This window comes from Letharia columbiana (genome assembly GCF_014066305.1).
Source record: "Letharia columbiana isolate WasteWater2 chromosome Unknown Sc0000017_s0, whole genome shotgun sequence".
Taxonomy (NCBI): Eukaryota; Fungi; Ascomycota; class Lecanoromycetes; order Lecanorales; family Parmeliaceae; genus Letharia; species Letharia columbiana.
In genome coordinates this window covers 575822-592430 of record NW_023501057.1, presented here as the reverse complement: position 1 = coordinate 592430, position 16609 = coordinate 575822, and the positions used below count along the sequence as shown (strand labels likewise).

At 50.6% G+C, this 16609-nt stretch overlaps 6 protein-coding genes across 6 annotated transcripts; 3 read left to right on the top strand and 3 right to left on the bottom strand.

Annotated features, from left to right (window-relative positions):
- Positions 1–120: 120 nt before the first annotated feature.
- HO173_006041 (uncharacterized protein) lies at positions 121–1245 on the top strand (the record flags this gene model as incomplete). Its single annotated transcript, XM_037307953.1, has 2 exons — positions 121–552; positions 604–1245. 2 exons carry the CDS (start codon positions 121–123, stop codon positions 1243–1245), a joined length of 1074 nt encoding a protein of 357 aa, XP_037165213.1.
- Positions 1246–1673: 428 nt separating this feature from the next.
- On the bottom strand, positions 1674–2836 carry HO173_006040 (uncharacterized protein; the record flags this gene model as incomplete). Its single annotated transcript, XM_037307952.1, has 3 exons — positions 1674–2125; positions 2193–2467; positions 2535–2836. The coding sequence occupies 3 exons, from the start codon at positions 2834–2836 to the stop codon at positions 1674–1676; spliced, it is 1029 nt and encodes a 342-aa protein (XP_037165212.1).
- A 365-nt stretch (positions 2837–3201) lies between these two features.
- On the bottom strand, positions 3202–6854 carry HO173_006039 (uncharacterized protein; the record flags this gene model as incomplete). The annotated part of the gene is made up of 4 exons (XM_037307951.1): positions 3202–6085; positions 6138–6226; positions 6435–6631; positions 6785–6854. The coding sequence occupies 4 exons, from the start codon at positions 6852–6854 to the stop codon at positions 3202–3204; spliced, it is 3240 nt and encodes a 1079-aa protein (XP_037165211.1).
- A 2013-nt stretch (positions 6855–8867) lies between these two features.
- HO173_006038 (uncharacterized protein) lies at positions 8868–9758 on the top strand (the record flags this gene model as incomplete). The annotated part of the gene is made up of 1 exon (XM_037307950.1): positions 8868–9758. The coding sequence occupies one exon, from the start codon at positions 8868–8870 to the stop codon at positions 9756–9758; it is 891 nt and encodes a 296-aa protein (XP_037165210.1).
- Positions 9759–10398: 640 nt separating this feature from the next.
- Positions 10399–13532, bottom strand: HO173_006037 (uncharacterized protein; the record flags this gene model as incomplete). The annotated part of the gene is made up of 4 exons (XM_037307949.1): positions 10399–11569; positions 11624–11868; positions 11919–12350; positions 13482–13532. 4 exons carry the CDS (start codon positions 13530–13532, stop codon positions 10399–10401), a joined length of 1899 nt encoding a protein of 632 aa, XP_037165209.1.
- A 698-nt stretch (positions 13533–14230) lies between these two features.
- Positions 14231–16236, top strand: HO173_006036 (uncharacterized protein; the record flags this gene model as incomplete). Its single annotated transcript, XM_037307948.1, has 4 exons — positions 14231–14409; positions 14588–15227; positions 15280–15444; positions 15490–16236. The coding sequence occupies 4 exons, from the start codon at positions 14231–14233 to the stop codon at positions 16234–16236; spliced, it is 1731 nt and encodes a 576-aa protein (XP_037165208.1).
- Positions 16237–16609: the final 373 nt, after the last annotated feature.

Below are 16609 nucleotides of genomic sequence, written 5' to 3'. Positions count from 1 at the left end.
TTTACCACTTATCTACAACACTACCGCAAAAGTCCAAAGGCTCCTCAATACCAACATTGGCCGGCAGCACCATCAAGGAGAATCCCAGAAATCGAGAGTTGGGGTCTTTGCAACATCACAATGCGGGCATTAATGCTTTGTACTTCCCTACACGCTCGAAGCTTTTGTCGGGGGGCCGAGGATAACACAATAGCGGTGGCTCGAACACGGGACTGGACTGTGCTCTCAACAATAAAAGCTCCGATACCGAAAGCTCATGGACGTCCAAGCGGGGATACTGCACCTTTTGGAGGGACTCCTGCCGGTGTTAATGATTTTGCAATCCACCCAAGTATGAAGCTCATGGTGAGCGTGGGAAAAGGAGAAAAGTGTATGCGCTTATGGAACCTGGTGACCGGCAAAAAGGCGGGCGTCCTGAACTTCGGAAGAGAACTTTTGCAAGGCGTTGGAGAGGGTAAATGGGCAAGGGGGGAAGGCAGAAGGGTGGAGTGGAACACCCTTGGCGAAGAATTCGTAGTGGCATTTGAAAGAGGTTGTGCTGTGTTCGGCATGGTATGAGTATACTTGTATGTTCCGCCTCCAGAAAGCTAATTACTATGGCAGGACTCGAAGCCAAAATGTCGAATATTGCCTTTGCCACTTACCAAGATCCATCAAGTACACTACATGACCTTATCTGGGACCGATGGCGGAACCAAAGACCTTCTGGCTGTCTCAACAGAAGATGGTCGCATATTGTTCTATGATACCACAGACGTCGTCGGAACACAGATCACCAAGTCCGCCTCGAAACTCGAGACACCCATCTCTGACCCCATCTGCCAATTAGGAGGCGCTGCAGATGAAATAACTGGCCGTGTGAAAGATTTTGAAATCTTGAAACCACTAGGTTCAGAAGACTTCATCATCGTTACTGGTAGTAGCGATGGTGCTGTACGCCTTTGGACGGTTGACGAGTCAGAGCTCGTAGACGAGGCATCAAAATCGAGAGTAGTGAATGATGAAGTAAGCATCTCGGCCGATGGCGATGATAGTAAAGCGAACGGGAACACAACGAAACTGCCCACCACAAGGCAAATCGGATTGCTCTTAGGCACATACGAAGCGGGGAACAGGATCACCTGTTTGAAGGCCTTTGTCATGTCAGAACTAGAAAGCTACAAGACCAACGGTTCGGATAACGGCATCGATGGCAAACGTGGTAACGAACTGAACTCTGGGGATGAGAACAGTACGAGTAGCTGAACGGTCTCGCTGTCTTGTTGTGAACATTTATGAGGATACTCTCCGTACTTCCACGGAAGGCAAATTCCAAAGTCAGCTAGCATAGCATGTGACTGAAAACGGACAAGACGGTCGTAAAGCATCTCGATCCAGTGTCACACGCTGCAACAACAGAGCAAAATTGCAGACCTCCTGCTTTGCGTATGGTGTTGGAGAACTCTGAGTGAAACTGCAGTTGTTGGAATGCAATAGCTTGCACGGATATTAAACGCTTCTACAAACACGTGATGAGCTGCTATAGACAACATGACAATCCCTCTTGGAAACATGCTGGACGAGACCTTCGTGAGCGCTTTGCTATGGGGACCGGATGTGCTGGAGCAAGCGCAAACCCGCCCTCAACAGAGTAGGTTCGGGTGGGAGTGGCATGAGCCTGTAGGAAATCGCAGCTAGTCCTTTTGCTCATTGAGATGGGTCAGATGCTCCTCCAGGACCCCCGACGGCTCCTCCTGACCAATAATAGCCTTGATCTGATTGGCGAAAGCGAGCGTGAAGCCGCATCTTGAATGCGAAATCCCATTATTACTGTAGTAGCCATGACCATTATCCGGGACAGGATACTCCAAGCATCGCAGCGAACGCAGCTTGTCCGCAAAGGCCATCACGCTCGACTCGACATCGGACGCTTCCGCACGCTTGGGGAATAGCTTGAGGCTTTGCAGACCTTTGATCAGGCAGCCGTAGACTAGGGAGTCGCATCCGTTGGGCGAGTGACCGCGGCGGGTGCAGATGGTGGTGTCTTCAGGAGCCATTAGGGTAGTCGATTCGTATCGGTCTACCAGCCCGTAGCACATTTCGAGGAGTGCGGAGATGCGCTCTGAGCGGGCTTCGATGATGGCGCCTACGTAATTGTGAGCAAAATGAAAGGGAGACGCAATTTGGCACCAGAGCCCAGGTTAGTCACTAACCTACGGAACCTGGAGGCATAATATCACCGACCATATTTCCCTGTGCGTTCACTATCCGTTTCTCGCCGTTGACTGTGGTGACTGTCGACGTCAACACCAACGAGCGAGAGATCTTTCTGAACACGGCCTCATCGCCAAATGTCCAAGCGATGAACAGCCAGGTCTCGTAACCTTCGTAGCCCTCTCCGCCACTCTGACGACACTCCTCTGCCTGAGCTTGCAGTGGAGCTTGCCATTTCGAGATCCAGGGACGAACGAGTCTGACGGTATTATATCTGTTGGTCAGCCGGTAATCAGCAAGCAACCCTGTAAAAACATCAAGGGGTCCAGGAGCCGCCATACTTGTCACACAGGACCGCCAACTGCAGAAGATGCTCGTAGATGAGGAGCGCGTCCGGTAAATCCGAGAACTGCAAGTGAGCAATTTGGAGTATGATCAAGAGGGCGTCGGAATCATCGTCCGGGAAGCTGAAAACGCCCGATGAATGCCTGGCCCAGTGGCCTTGGGGATCAAACATTGCACGCCATACGGGGCTGGCAAGGCACATGACTTTGGATGAGACGACGAAGTCTTGCGTGTTGGTACTCAATCGCAGGTCACCTGAAGGGTCCAGGACGGGGTAAGACTGATCTTCTTCCATCATTGGCGTTGGTGATCTTTCACTGCTGAATTTGCCGGTGTGGTCAATTTTTGAGTCAAGCGGGGGCCGTTGAAATTTGACTGGCTCTTTATGAGTTGTCCAGTTGTTTGCTACCCTGTCCAGCTACAGGCATTTAACTTGCAGTAGCGCGGCCTTGAAGCACGTTGCCATTTCGACGCTATTGATCGACCTGGTTGTCTCTCTGATGCTGGTATCTGGTCGCCACCTTCTTCACCCTTGCTCTTGCTATTAACTATGTCTGTTGCCTGTTCAAGACCTGTCCAGAAAAGGGCGCCTTGCGTCATCAATAAAATCTCTGAATTATATACAAGAAGTCAGATACTCTTTTGGCCTCTCACAGAACATTACTACATGATTAATGCAATACCCAGAATGTACCCAAGCACAACAAAGTAATTCCCAAAGACCCGCGACCAACTCATTACTCTGGGGCCCGTCCCATGAGCTGGTCTAGACGGCGACGCCTTGTTCCCAGGCATCGAAGTCGAACTTGGAGAACTTCCCGCCTGAGACGTTGGGATCGAAGTCACAGTACTGTTCACCAGAACAATGGATGGCAACACCGACGAATTCATTGGTGTGGACCCATTGCCAGGTACAGCACCGAAACCAGCCAGAATCAAACCGCCGAGTGGAACATCGCTTGGCGCAGCTGCGGTTGCTGTTTTCCCATTTAGAACGTACTGCAGAGCTGATGGCGATACCTCTACAAACAGTTGTTCAGGTGTCGCGTATACTGATGCTTCAACGAAGACCTGGCTGGGCAAAGCGGATGCTTGTTGGGGCACGGTAGTGGTGCCGATGACGCTTGATGTCGCTTCTGTGAGAACGGAGGGGATTGATCCAGTGTAGGTGATGATGTGACCGCTTGATGAGTACGTGACGCCCGGTATGAGGGTTGTTTCAATGTTGGATGTCCCGTATACAAGACTCGCCACGGATTGCTGCCCAGCAACTTTAGTGTTAGCTGCAAAAGCGAGAGTTTTGCCATCTTCGACCAAATTATCGGCACCCACTGAGACGACATGTCCAAACAGACCGATCTGACTCCCCTGTGGTATCGTGACACCTGCAAGGACCAATCCACCGTTCGCAGCTTCCATTACAGGCTGGTTAGCAATTTCGAATGGAGTCGGTGTCTCAAGAGGATGTGCAGTAACAGGTCCGAACGCATGAGTCGTGCCGTCCAGAACGATATTACCTAAACCAACAGAAATAGCATGACCGAGCAGACGAGTCATGCTCCCTTGAGATACCGTGCTGCCCGCTATGACTAGGTCGCCATTTGCAGCTTTTAATACGGGCTCATTGGCTATTTCGAGTGGTGTCGATGTCGGTGTCTCAACAGGATAAGCAGTGACAGGTGCGAGGGAATGGGTTGTACCATCCAAAACGACGTTATCGGAGTTAGCCACTATGACATGTCCGAGCAAGCTAGTTGTGCTTCCCTGAGATATCGTAGTACCTGCTACTATCAAGTCACCGTTCACGGCTTTTAGCACTGGGTTTCTACCCACCGAAAGTGGTGCTGGCGTTTCCATTGCAACAGCGTTTGATGACTGAACATTACTAGGCTGGAAGGTTATGCCACCAGCCACGACAGGCTCATGGGTATCTTCCCCAACGCTTTGTAGTATTGGCGCAAATGTGATCCCGCCTGCAACTACAGGAGAGGCCTTTTCCACCCATGGCGCAAATGTGATGCCATTTGTGACGACTGACGAGGGGGTCTGTATCGTTGGGGCGAAAGTAACCCCGGCCACAACCACCGGCGGGTGGTTTTGTTGGCCTTGCGTTGATGTGGGAATCGCAACTGGAGTGGAGTCGTAATAGATCGAACCTGCCTTGTACAGGGCAGTCTTCCCACCGAGAAACGCAGAAGGGCCATTTTCCGTAAGCGTTTGGCCTTGGGCAACAACCACGTTAGTCGGAGAAGCCTTAGGAATTGGTATGGGAGTTGAGTCGTAATAGAGGGACCCGGCAGAGTACACGGCCGCCTTCCCACCAATGCTGGCGGTTAGACCGTTTTCCGTGAGTGTCTGACCCTGGGCAACCACCACGTTAGTGTCCTCGGCTTTAGGAACGGCAATTGGAGTCGAGGAGTCCAGGTAAATGGAGCCTGCGGAATACACGGCAGCCTTTCCGCCGAAATTGGCTGAGGACCCACCTTCTGTAAGCGTCTGGCCTTGAGCAACGACAATGTTAGCCGGAGTGACTTGCGCGCTGGTAGGAACCGCCACCGGAGTCGAATCCACATAAACAGAGCCCGAGGAATACACAGCAGCTTTCCCACCAATATTCGCTGAAGGACCATTTTCCGTCAGCGTTTTACCTTGGGCAACAACGATGTTAGCCGCAGACGCTGGAGTTTGAACAGGTGACTTGACAATGACTGCAGCAGCAGACCCTGGTACCTGGCCACTTGGATCGTCGTTGCCCGTAGCTACTTTCTGCGAGTCCGGGTCAGTTCCAGACGCTGGGGTTTGAGTAGGGTTGTTCGCCACGACCGCTGCTGTAGGCGCAATCAACTGGCCGCTCGGATCATTATTGGCCGCAGCTGCTTCCTGCGAGGTCGGATCACTATCCTCCGGTGAAGCCGCAGGTGTTGCCACCACTTCATGGGTGTTCCCATTCAACAAGGTTATATCATTCGACTTGATGACAGATGCTGGTGGGTCATTTGCTCCTGCCATTTGTCCAGCGTTGTTTGGCGCTATTGTCGCAGGGGGAATTCCAGCAGTAGGAGTCGCCTGAGCTACGGCGGGCAAAGCTGGAACAGGAGGCGGAGGGGGCGTGACTGCTGCAGGACTGGCTTGAGCGGGAGCGAGACCACTAGCCTTCGTCAAGATGCTTGGCGGATCAAAAGCTCCATAGAAAAGAGGTTGGCATGTCTCCCAAGCAGGGACGACATCAATCAGGTCCGCAGGCAAAGACAAACGCGGATTCGCGTAGGGAGTACAGCCCGGTTTGTAGACTGTACTCGTGACAATAGGCGTGTAATAGAGCTCGCTGAAGTCGATAGTGTGAAATCCACCCTCGATGTACTGCTCATCGCAATTCGGTCCTGGATTTGTGACTGTTCCATAAGCAAGGAAACGCGAAGAATACCCGATTGTCTTCGCTGCATAGGATGGTCCCACAGGATCTCCGGAAGCTGACAAGTCGCACTGACCCGTCGCCGACACCGTTGCCTGCAGCTCGCTGTATATCACGTATACCGAAGGAGATGTACTTGGCGAAGATCAGCTGCAATAACCTGAAGATGGCCGCTCTGCTGGCTTACTACGTGAATCCATTATCCACTGTGGTGTACGGTTGAGTTGGGTTTGCGTTTGCGGTGACATTCCCTTGAGATCCCACACCGTCCGGTTCCTGTAGAGATTTCAGTCAATATTTCTCCTACGAGGCCCAAAAATCGAGCAATGAAACACAGCGGAGAGGTATCAAGGATTTTTGCTCCAGCAGCGCTCCCTCTAGGCTAAAAATGCGAGCAATCAAACACCTCGGAGAGGGATTAAGGATCTCTTGCGACTTGAATAATGGTTCGAAACGGGAAGGATCGCTCCGAAGATATACATACCCAGTATACCAAACGAATCCCTCCGGGAGCCTCTATAATGCATAGTCCACAGTAGTCTGCAGGTGCTTGGGGGAGCAGAGTCGATGCTGGATCGAGGGACGAAAAGGATGCTGGATCGAGGGATAGAGAAGATACTGGAGGGAGTAAACCGGATACATTCAGGTGGCGAGGGTGAACTCCATTGCCCGACAACTTCCCTGCAAACACAAGAACGTAATTAGCAGACGTGAACCAGAAGGATAGACGCACACATGGAGAAAACACTCATGTATCATCTCTAGCGTAAGATAGAAGCAACATATCCTGCACTCTTTCACTACATCAAGCAACAAGGGAAGTTATTGACTTACTAGCCGTAATACTGTTCACCAAAATGCCCCAGGATATCCCCCATCGCCAAACGTTATTGAAGGTCAACATAAGAGACAATGAAGGATAAGATCAGATACAATGAAGACAGCGTAAGCCAGGCATTATACCTGACATAAGGTTCCCATGAGGATATCAGCTTCTTATGGGCACTTTCCATGTAGAAACGCCCGCCGGGGGTGCTGATTCTGGCCTGGTCTCACGCACGAAATGGTGTGATGCGAGTAGTCCTTCAAAATCAGATGAGTGGATGGATGTTCGAACGAGGCAGGATGCCTTATGCTTGCGGATGGCAATGGCATGTACTCTACCGTGCCACCAGGAGGTTCGTGAGTAATGCAGGGGCTGAAAGCAGATGCCACTTGCTTATACTTTTCATGATGAAGATTGAAGAGAAAACTTGTCAACGATTGAAGGAAGCAGTCCATGATTTTCGAAGAGAAGACGGAGATTCGTCTGGGCGGGTGGTGGGATGAAAGCATCAAAGTGACACAGAGATGGTCTCATCATCTCATGATTGGGTACGGCATTCAATTCTCATAGCGCTGAAACAGACCCTTAGCTTCCCGCCTTAAGCCTCATGTCAGCATATATGCAGGAACTAGCGACGAGCAGACAGAAGCTGCCTGTCAAAATTTGGACCGCATCGTCCCGCTAAACATTCTAATAATTGCTTGGGCGTAACAAGCATCAATCCATTCCGAGACAGAAATTCTCCTCACCATCCTGACTACCTACTGTACTGTTGCTACATTGCAATTTCGTCACTTTCTGTGCTGCCGGAGGCCTGACTCCTTATTACGAATGCCTACATATTTTATTCTCACTCATCTCGCAGCTTCGCGATTATCAATAGTCTAACGCATATTTTCAGTGGCTCGGTCGGTCCGAGGATGGCGGCGGGCATTTGACAGCTCGGCTCTGGAATCATGATGAGGCTGAAAGAGAAATGGGAGCTGAAAGTTCCAAGCGAACATGATGTTGACAGAAGCAATCTGTTTCAAACAATCGACACAGTGCCACGGTGGTGTGGCCAACCTCGTTTTGGCCATGGCCTTCACATCCGATCTCTCTTCCATCTCCCCGTATGCGACGCAATTGACGAAGCATTTGGGGGCGAAATCCAATGGCAAAAGCTTCCCACTATTCACTAATCAGTACTGACAATCGAATGATTCGGCGCTGAGAAGTCTCGAGATGGTGATGCTACTCCAGCAATCATGCAGGATGGCAACCACACACTTTTAGGGGGGCATGCTCCCTCACTCTTCTCCTGTTACGGTAAGCGATGCTCACAATGGCAGCTGATCGACCCGAAGCAATTGTCAGCGCTGGCAGTATAATAGGTAAGCACCGTGGGAAGATCAGGGCCATACTGCTCACACCCTCACACTCTGTTCAATCAGGCAGGCACAGACTTTTGCCGGCCATCATGCGAATCCAGAGAAATTAGATTTTGTTTTGCGATGGCGATGAGTATGCATGAGATATATATATGGCGTGGTGGTCAGTGTTCGGACACGGGAGTGAAACAATGATTAATAGGCCAAATAGAAATTGTCTTCATCAGGGTAGAAACAAGACAGGAGAAGGCTACACGGAAGTCTTAAGCAGAAATTCATCCAAAGTCAACATAGAAAGTCGTCATCTAATTTTATACGGTTGAGCCAGACTATAGTGCGTATAAGTATGGAAGAGTGAAGTAAGAAAGTTCCGCGGATCAGGATCAGCGGTAAAATAGGATTCGGGTTCAAAGGCCCATCTTGTTCAGCCATCTTGATGATGAGAGCCTTCTTTGTCAAATCCACAGCTTGTGAGCTTTGAGTCTAATCAAATTGGACGCTCGACTGTTTTCAGGATTGGTATTTTGCGAGGTGCCAGCTGACAGTACCTTGAAAACAAAGTGGCCAAGCAAGACTAGGTACCTAGTACTAAGGTAGTACCTACAGTATTAGAGCCATGTCAAAAAGCGGCTAGCGCAGAACTCCTCTATGACTCCAGTGACTGAATCTGTAGAAGCTTGAGATTTTGCCATCTCTACAACCAGCACATCTACCAGTCGTCATGCCCTCCGCCGAGCCTCCCTCTTTGTCCTCCAGGCCTTCAAAGCCATTCTCCATCTCCTTTGGGTCCGCAAGACCTAAGACTGCCCCCACCCCGGGCCCCAAGAAGCGTCCCCACTCTGCCCTCGCAGACCACTCAGACGGTGAAGATGAAGCACAGCCTGCGGCCGAGCTAGTGTCCGGATTTGACCAATCCGGTGCTGTTGTCACTAATGGAAGGAAAGAAGAGAAGGCGCCACTTATCATACAGGTGGAGAAGAACCGCGACTGGAGGGAAGAGAGCAGGAAGAAGAGGCGGAAAAACCTTTTACCAGCGGAGGTACAGGCCGGTCGATCAGGAAGGTCGGTGGAGCTGAAGGCCGCCCAAGTGGAACGGGATGAAGTCTCGAGACAGTCGGGCATATCCTTTGTGCAGAAGGATCAAGATGGCGACACCACAATGGCTGAGGGGCAGGCCTCCCAACATGCCATAGAGCAGACACCCAAATCTACGAAGACTGCCGATGAAGAAGCGATGGAGGCCCTACTGGGTGGCGAGAAGAAGTCGAACCTCGTCGTCCCCGCCCTAGAGAACGAAAGGGATGGCTACCAGCCCGAGGAAGACGCCTACGAAGACAATACGAATGAAGATGACCGTTTCAAGGCCGACGTCGCATCCCGTCCTGACGTTCCCACATTAGATGATTACGAGGCCACCCCTGTCTTCGACTTTGGTCCGGCCATGCTCCGCGGCATGGGCTGGAAAGATGGAGAGCCAATCGGCAAACGAAGAACCCAAGGTACCACGACCAACAAACCTCGTATCGTGGAGAGGCGACCGGCTTTGTTGGGTATTGGTGCGAAAGAGGTGCCGACCGGTGTCGGCGACGATGAGCTTGGGAGCGTGGGGTAAAGGGGCGAAGGGGAAGCGGAAGACAGATCTGACGTACAATCCCGTGATACTGAAGAATTCGAAGACTGGGGAGATGGTGACGGAGGAAGAGTTGGCGAAGAAGAAGTTGGAGCAGAACGGGAAAGGGGAGGAGGAGGACTCATGGAGGGAGAGGAAGGATAGGAATCTTGCTATTGATGCGAGGAAGAAGGAGGAGAGACGAGAGAGATTACTGATCGAGGAGAATGGCCACAGCTCATCCCGACACAGCTCATCCAGACGGGAAAGAAGCCGGTCGAAGGATCGAAAACGAAGGGATCGAAGCCGGTCGAATGAGCGAAGTAGTCACAGCTCTTCACGCCGACGCTCAAGATCGAGGGACAGAAGCCACCACTATGGCTCATCGCGAAGGGACCGAAGCCCATATAAATCCTCAAGACGAGACCGAAGCCGATCTGATGAGCGCAGACATCGGCGGTATTGATATCCTTGAGGGTCAAAGCCCATCACATAAAGATATCTATTGATGATCAAAAGCCAAATGCGCCCAACGATTGGGGTATCTGGTGCCCCCAAACAACTGAAACATGGCTTCAATGAAATTCTCAGCACGCCGCCCTTCCGTATGTTCTGAGCTTTTATCCGTCACTGAATCGCACATTCATAGCCTTCCCCACTCAAACCACTTCCTCCCAACCCACCAACTTAAACCCACGCTAACCTGCCAAACAGCAAATCCAACCCCCATTTCTAGTCCGTGCACCAGCACCATCTTGCCCACGTAGTCAGCTACGCCCCTCCATCCCCCTCTCAACCCCATTCCGAACCACCCTCCTAGTGGATAGACTTCCCCCTTCCACCTCTCCGACGCCACCTTCGCCCCAACATTCGCAGCAGGCCAGGATAGGAAAGACAACGCGACAGAACGCACATACAGCGCCTCGAGCGGGAAAAGGAGTATGTCAGTAATATAGCCGGAAAGGTGCTGCGCCATGCTGTCCGCGGCCTGTGCGCTGAGTGTGGTAATGCGGTGATAGGGGTAGTAGACATTGTTGGGACCAGTCGTGGACGGAGAAGGTGGGTCTCGAGGGTGACTGTTGTGATGACGGCGGCGGGGAAGGGATGAGACGGGCACAGGAATGGCGAAGCTCATATGGACAGTGCCGCTCGAGGTGGTGGAGCCGGTGATTTCGATTTGACGGCGTGGAGTCGAAGTGCGAGAGGAGGAGGAGGATGAGGAGGCGTCGTCTTCAAGAGGGTCCATGGGGGCAGGCGTCGGTGTTGGAAGTGGTAGTGGTTCCGTTGCTGGTGAGCTGCTGGGTTTTCTGGACGTGCCTGCGAACAGACCCCAGAATTGGTCGTACAAGATCTGAAAATTCCTGCCAACGTACTGCAAGTCCTTTGCAAGCTCTTCCGTTACGCTTCTGCTCTCCCATAGCTCGGGAGTGTCGACTGCATTACCGAGTCCAGGGATGTTGTCCCTATCAATCTCATCCTCAATGGCAGCCTGAATAGAGTATATGTCAGGGAAGTCTGGTGCGGGGAGAGCGGCGCGCGTGTATTTCTGAACCTTGCGTTCCACTAGAGGTTTCATCCACGATCGTACACATAGCAAGACCACCGGACTGACAGCGAGGGACGCCAGAAATCGAACGCAAGATGCGCCGTCTAGCCGATCTGGGAGATTAGGTAGGCGTAAAGGTGATGACGGAGAGAACGGGACGAAAGCCTTGGGATGCGGTAAAAGTGGCCATGCAGGAAGGAGACCTTGATGCTGTAATGTTGAGAAGATTTTGAAGGGGGTAAGAAGCCCAAGGGTTGTCAAGTTGAACCTGGTTTCTCGGATGTTAGCGTAGAGCAGTCGGATCCAGTGGAGTGACACCCACAATCTCCGTGCGTTCTTCAAGACGAACCATGTCATCTTTCGTGTGATGAAAGAATCAAAAGGTATGTCAAGCTGACTAGCAAGTCTCTCGATGAGCATATTCATACCCAAAATTCGACCGGCATTGAGAAAGATATACACCGTATCTGCAGCACTACCCGCAAACAGACCCTTGAAAAAGCCGAGTGTCAACCATTCTGATTTGATGATGGCCGTCAGAGGTACTTCAGAGTAAAAGCGAAATGTCTAGGTCTGCGGTCAATAACCCTTCACGTGCTTCATTCTCATCCGCATACCTGTAATCTATATCTCAAGCCAGTGGTGCACATGCCAGCCAAATTATCTACAGCCGCCTCGGTAAAGCCAACGAGCATGCCGATCTCATTCTCTCTGATGACGCCAGTGACCTTGGACTTGTCCAGAGCGACTATGCTACCATCATGGACCGGCCTTATCTGGCCATCGGCATCTACTCCAACACACACACCCACTGTGGTTAGGACATCGTTGATGGCCCTTCTAGACTGCCTGCTCAGAGCCCTTGAGGCCAAATTCTCCGGGTATCCTTTCCGATCATATTGCTGTTGGTAAGACCCAGAGTCAGCTTGGCGAAGGGTGTTTGTGGCTGGCTCAGTGGTTTCTCCTGGATTATCTGCAATGCTCTGTAAAGCTTGATTTTCATTTCCTGTGGTGCCTGTCCCTGTCAGAGGTTCGAACGCAGATCGACCCTGACGAAGCTACATTAGATCTTATGTTCCACTTGCTGGCTGCTTATATACTCGCAAGTCATGATTGCTCAAGAGGTTACACTTCGTTCTTGATGAAGCCATGATCAAATGTTTGTGAAGAAAGACCGGCAAGTTTGTTGAAATGGTAAGATATCGAACACAATCTCAACGAAGGAAAATTAGCAAACTTGTACTCACCAAACAAACGCGGGTCAAGTAGGCCTGACGGCCCATTTGAGGTCAGACTGCAGGCCTACCTCTTTTGGCCTTCTGGGTGGTATTGAGTCTGGTTGCGCTGAGATAGAGCCTGTTCTGCAAGTTGAGGTTGTTGCATAAGCATTGTTGCAGTGCGTGGGTGTTTTGCAGTCTTTCTTGTGGTCTAATCATTATGCCTACCTGCTGCGCTAACCGTATGTAGAATCATGTATAGATATCCTTCAACGTGCCATTGTCTATGTCCACAGACCACTTTTGATTGCGCCACCTCTTGGGTCTAATCGTCATTCGAGCAGCTTCCGCCGGCTTCCGACTACATACTGCGAACGATATGATACATGAGACGCAAGCATGGTGAAGATTAATACGAAGATAATCTAGTAAGGGCGTGCTCCAAGTATATGGCGGTGGATCTCGCCCCTCCATAAGAACATGAAGGCAAGTTGGGCATCCTGAAATGAATCGTCGCCAGCCTATGAGGCGTGACAGCAGCTTCATTTCCCTTGTGCAATACCTTGTCTTGGGCTTTATACAAAGATTCACCAAGTGTTGCTCCATTATTTCTCTCCTTCTTTATCTCTCTGCCTGCCTCCAGTGCTTAACATGGCAGATACGAAAAGAAACACGGATGGATACAAATATAAGAACGGCAGCCTTTCTAATTGTTGCAGTAGTTCGTTGGCGAAGACAACAGAGGGATCCCACTTCCAATCTCGATTTGTATTGGACTCTGTGAGGGTTCACTTATGCGCAGGAGAGGGTTTCAAGCCAACGGAGGGCGACCTGGAAGTTTGGAAGATATGTGTAGTGAACGTTCCCGTACTCATAAGAGAAAGAGTATGAGAAGTGAGCTCTAGGGATGTATGGAGAACAGCTTCGGATCAGTCTGGGAAACTGCTTTTGAGCAATGCTCACCATCGAGATGAGTCGTTTGTGAAGATATTTGGGAGGGAGGTATTCCGGCATCGTCGCTTCATACATCCCTCAAGATCGCGGTCTGCAACCTGGCATATCTAATTATTTTACTGACTTGATATTCACAGTCCGGATCACAATAGGTATACTTACCACAGAGATCTTTCATATTGGCGCCGACATGGACTCGACGCTAGAAGATTCGTTCCGAGAATCCAAAGCAGGGAAAGAAATTGGACCCACTTTGAAAGTTAATTTTAGCGGCCGTCAGGGTTCAGGTCAGGGTCCAGGTCAGGGTCCAGGCTAATGAACCGAGTTTTTCGATCCGATCAGCCTGAGTTTCACTGCATTCGGCCACACGTGTTCCTTACCAATATTAGGTTAAGGACACATAACATTTGGCGCTCCACAGAAGGCCGCGCAATGGAAAACGGACGTGGCGTGCAAAGAGAGATTCAGGGGTCTTTGTCGATCGATCGAGCCGGACAATAAAGTAAGGTAGGTATTTAATCATAGCAATTAGCAAGTGCGAAGTACCTTAAGTCCGCAACTCGCGATTTTGGGCGTATTCCGCTACTCTGATCTTTTAGCACCGCCCCTACCAATTCATGTTCCAACAACATTCTTCTCTTCACTTCCCCCACACCACCCCCTGTCTCTCAACCTCTGCCTCCAGAACCCACCATGCAGCATACCTCTACATCTCTACCAACACACCTATATCAACGCTTCTCCGGCTTACAGCCACCATGGACCACAACCAGATATTCTCTCGAAGAAGGATCGAAGCACTCATCGCTGCTGGCCGTGTCATCGTTATCACAGAAGGGAGAGTACTGCAGCTTGACGGCTGGCTAGACAAACACCCTGGCGGACGGTTGGCCGTACTTCATATGGTTGGAAGAGATGCTACCGATGAGATTAATGTGTAAACACTCCTGCCCAACCTTGTTTGGTCAAATTCCTGCAACCTTCCTTTCCGAGGACGGTAAGTATTCGATCGTCGACCACGCTCCTTAGCCTGGCTGACTCTCATGTTCGTGATGCTTTGCCTTGTCCATACTGCAAGTCAACACTTGGCTGACATGGTTCCTTTGTGTCTGCAGCTACCACTCCCACAAGGCATTGCAAATGATGAACAAATACCGCATAGGCCTGATAGCTGGGCCGTGGGTAAACTTTACACCACCAATAAGAGGAGGCATCTACCGGGATAACACAGAAGCTGCTCAATACATTCCTGACGACGAAGATGGCGACGACGCTGGCAGCTCCTGGAGCTCAAGCCTAGAGTCTTTGAATTCCAGTACGACAAGCCTCGACTCCATGACAACTGAGGATACCAGCCACTCGGCTATGATCAGTAGTCATCCCAACAAGGGCCTTGACCAGTACTCCTCATCTGTACACCATGATCAAGGCACGGAACATAGACATAAATCTTCAAATGCCCAACTGAACGATCATCAGCACTTGTCGCCCACGGACTACACATCGTCTGCTGTACAGAAAGCCATCGACAACGATGTCCGGGACAATCCCTCATTAGATGCAGAGACACAGCGCGCGATCACCTTGAAATATCAGACATTGCATCAGCGAGTCAAAGACGAAGGTTTCTATGAATGCCATTACATCGAATACGGCAAGGAAATTATACGATACATCCTCCTGTTCTCTCTTTTTTTGACTTTCCTTCGAGCGGAGTGGTATCTGACTTCCGCATGCTTTCTCGGTCTATTCTGGGTAAGCTCATGTACTCCATTCAGCAGTCCTCAATTTGCTGATCCGCCAATAGCATCAGATCATGTTCACGGCGCATGACGCAGGCCATAGAGGCATTACGCACAATTTTGTGGCTGATACCATGATTGGTATTTTCATTGCCGACTTTTGTTGCGGACTGTCGATAGGCTGGTGGAAAAGCAGCCATAATGTTCATCACCTTGTGACCAACCACCCAGTATGTGATATGACTTCAGTGGAAAGTATCTGCTGATCTGAACAGGAACATGACCCTGATATTCAAAACGTACCTTTGTTCGCCACTTGTCCATCCTTCTTTCGCTCCCTCCATTCCAGCTATTACGACTTCACCTACACCTGGGATGCCTTCGCCAACATTGCGGTCAAGTACCAGGCTTACACCTACTACCCAGTCATGGGCATTGCCCGATTCAACCTATACCTCCTATCATGGCTGCACCTCCTCTCTTCTCGCTCCACAAACCTTGGCTGCGCAGCCTGGACTCGGCCTACCGAGATAGCATTCATGTTGGGCTATTGGTTTCTGTTCGGGTATTGCTTGTTATGGCGAAGTATTCCGACCTGGACTCTACGCGTCGCTTTCGTTCTCGTTTCTCACATTATCACTATGCCGCTACATGTGCAGATCACACTTTCGCATTGGGCAATGCCAACTGCCGACCTCGGCGATGCAGAGTCTTTCCCTCAACGGCAGTTGAGAACAACAATGGACGTTGACTGTCCTGCTTGGTTTGACTTTGTCCATGGTGGTCTGCAGTTCCAAGCCGTGCATCACCTCTTTCCTCGGGTTCCTCGGCACAACTTGAGGAGACTGCAAGTGCTCGTAAGAGAGTTTTGTGAGGATACGAACATTGAGTATAAGATCTTTGGGTTTGTTGAGGGTAATAAGCAAGTGCTGGGAAAGCTGGGCGAGGTGGCAGCGCAGGTGGAAATGATGGTCAAATGTCAAACGTACATGGCTGCAACTGGGGAGAGTGGGCTGCATTGAGACATTGTGGGCGGTCTCCTGGTAGGGCAAAAGCGAGTCTGTAATAATATTAAGTGCGAATTTCCATTTTTTTCTTTCTTTCTTTCCAGACCCTGAAAGGATCGTTATCTCTGCTGCTCTTAATAGCTGTGCCAATAGAATCCCACACTCGATCAATTGCGATTACGAGATAGGGGTCCACAACGCGCGGCGGCGCAAGGTGGGTGCGCCTAGAAACAAGTTATTAGCGGAAGTAGCTTTGCATAAAATAGATAACAAACCTGCAAGTAACACACAAGTTCCAAGGGTACACCACAGACCAAACTTATCTTCTGCGACTTGAAGAAAACGCGGGTACTTAATAATTAATGGACTTGCTCGGTGAAACGCGTAC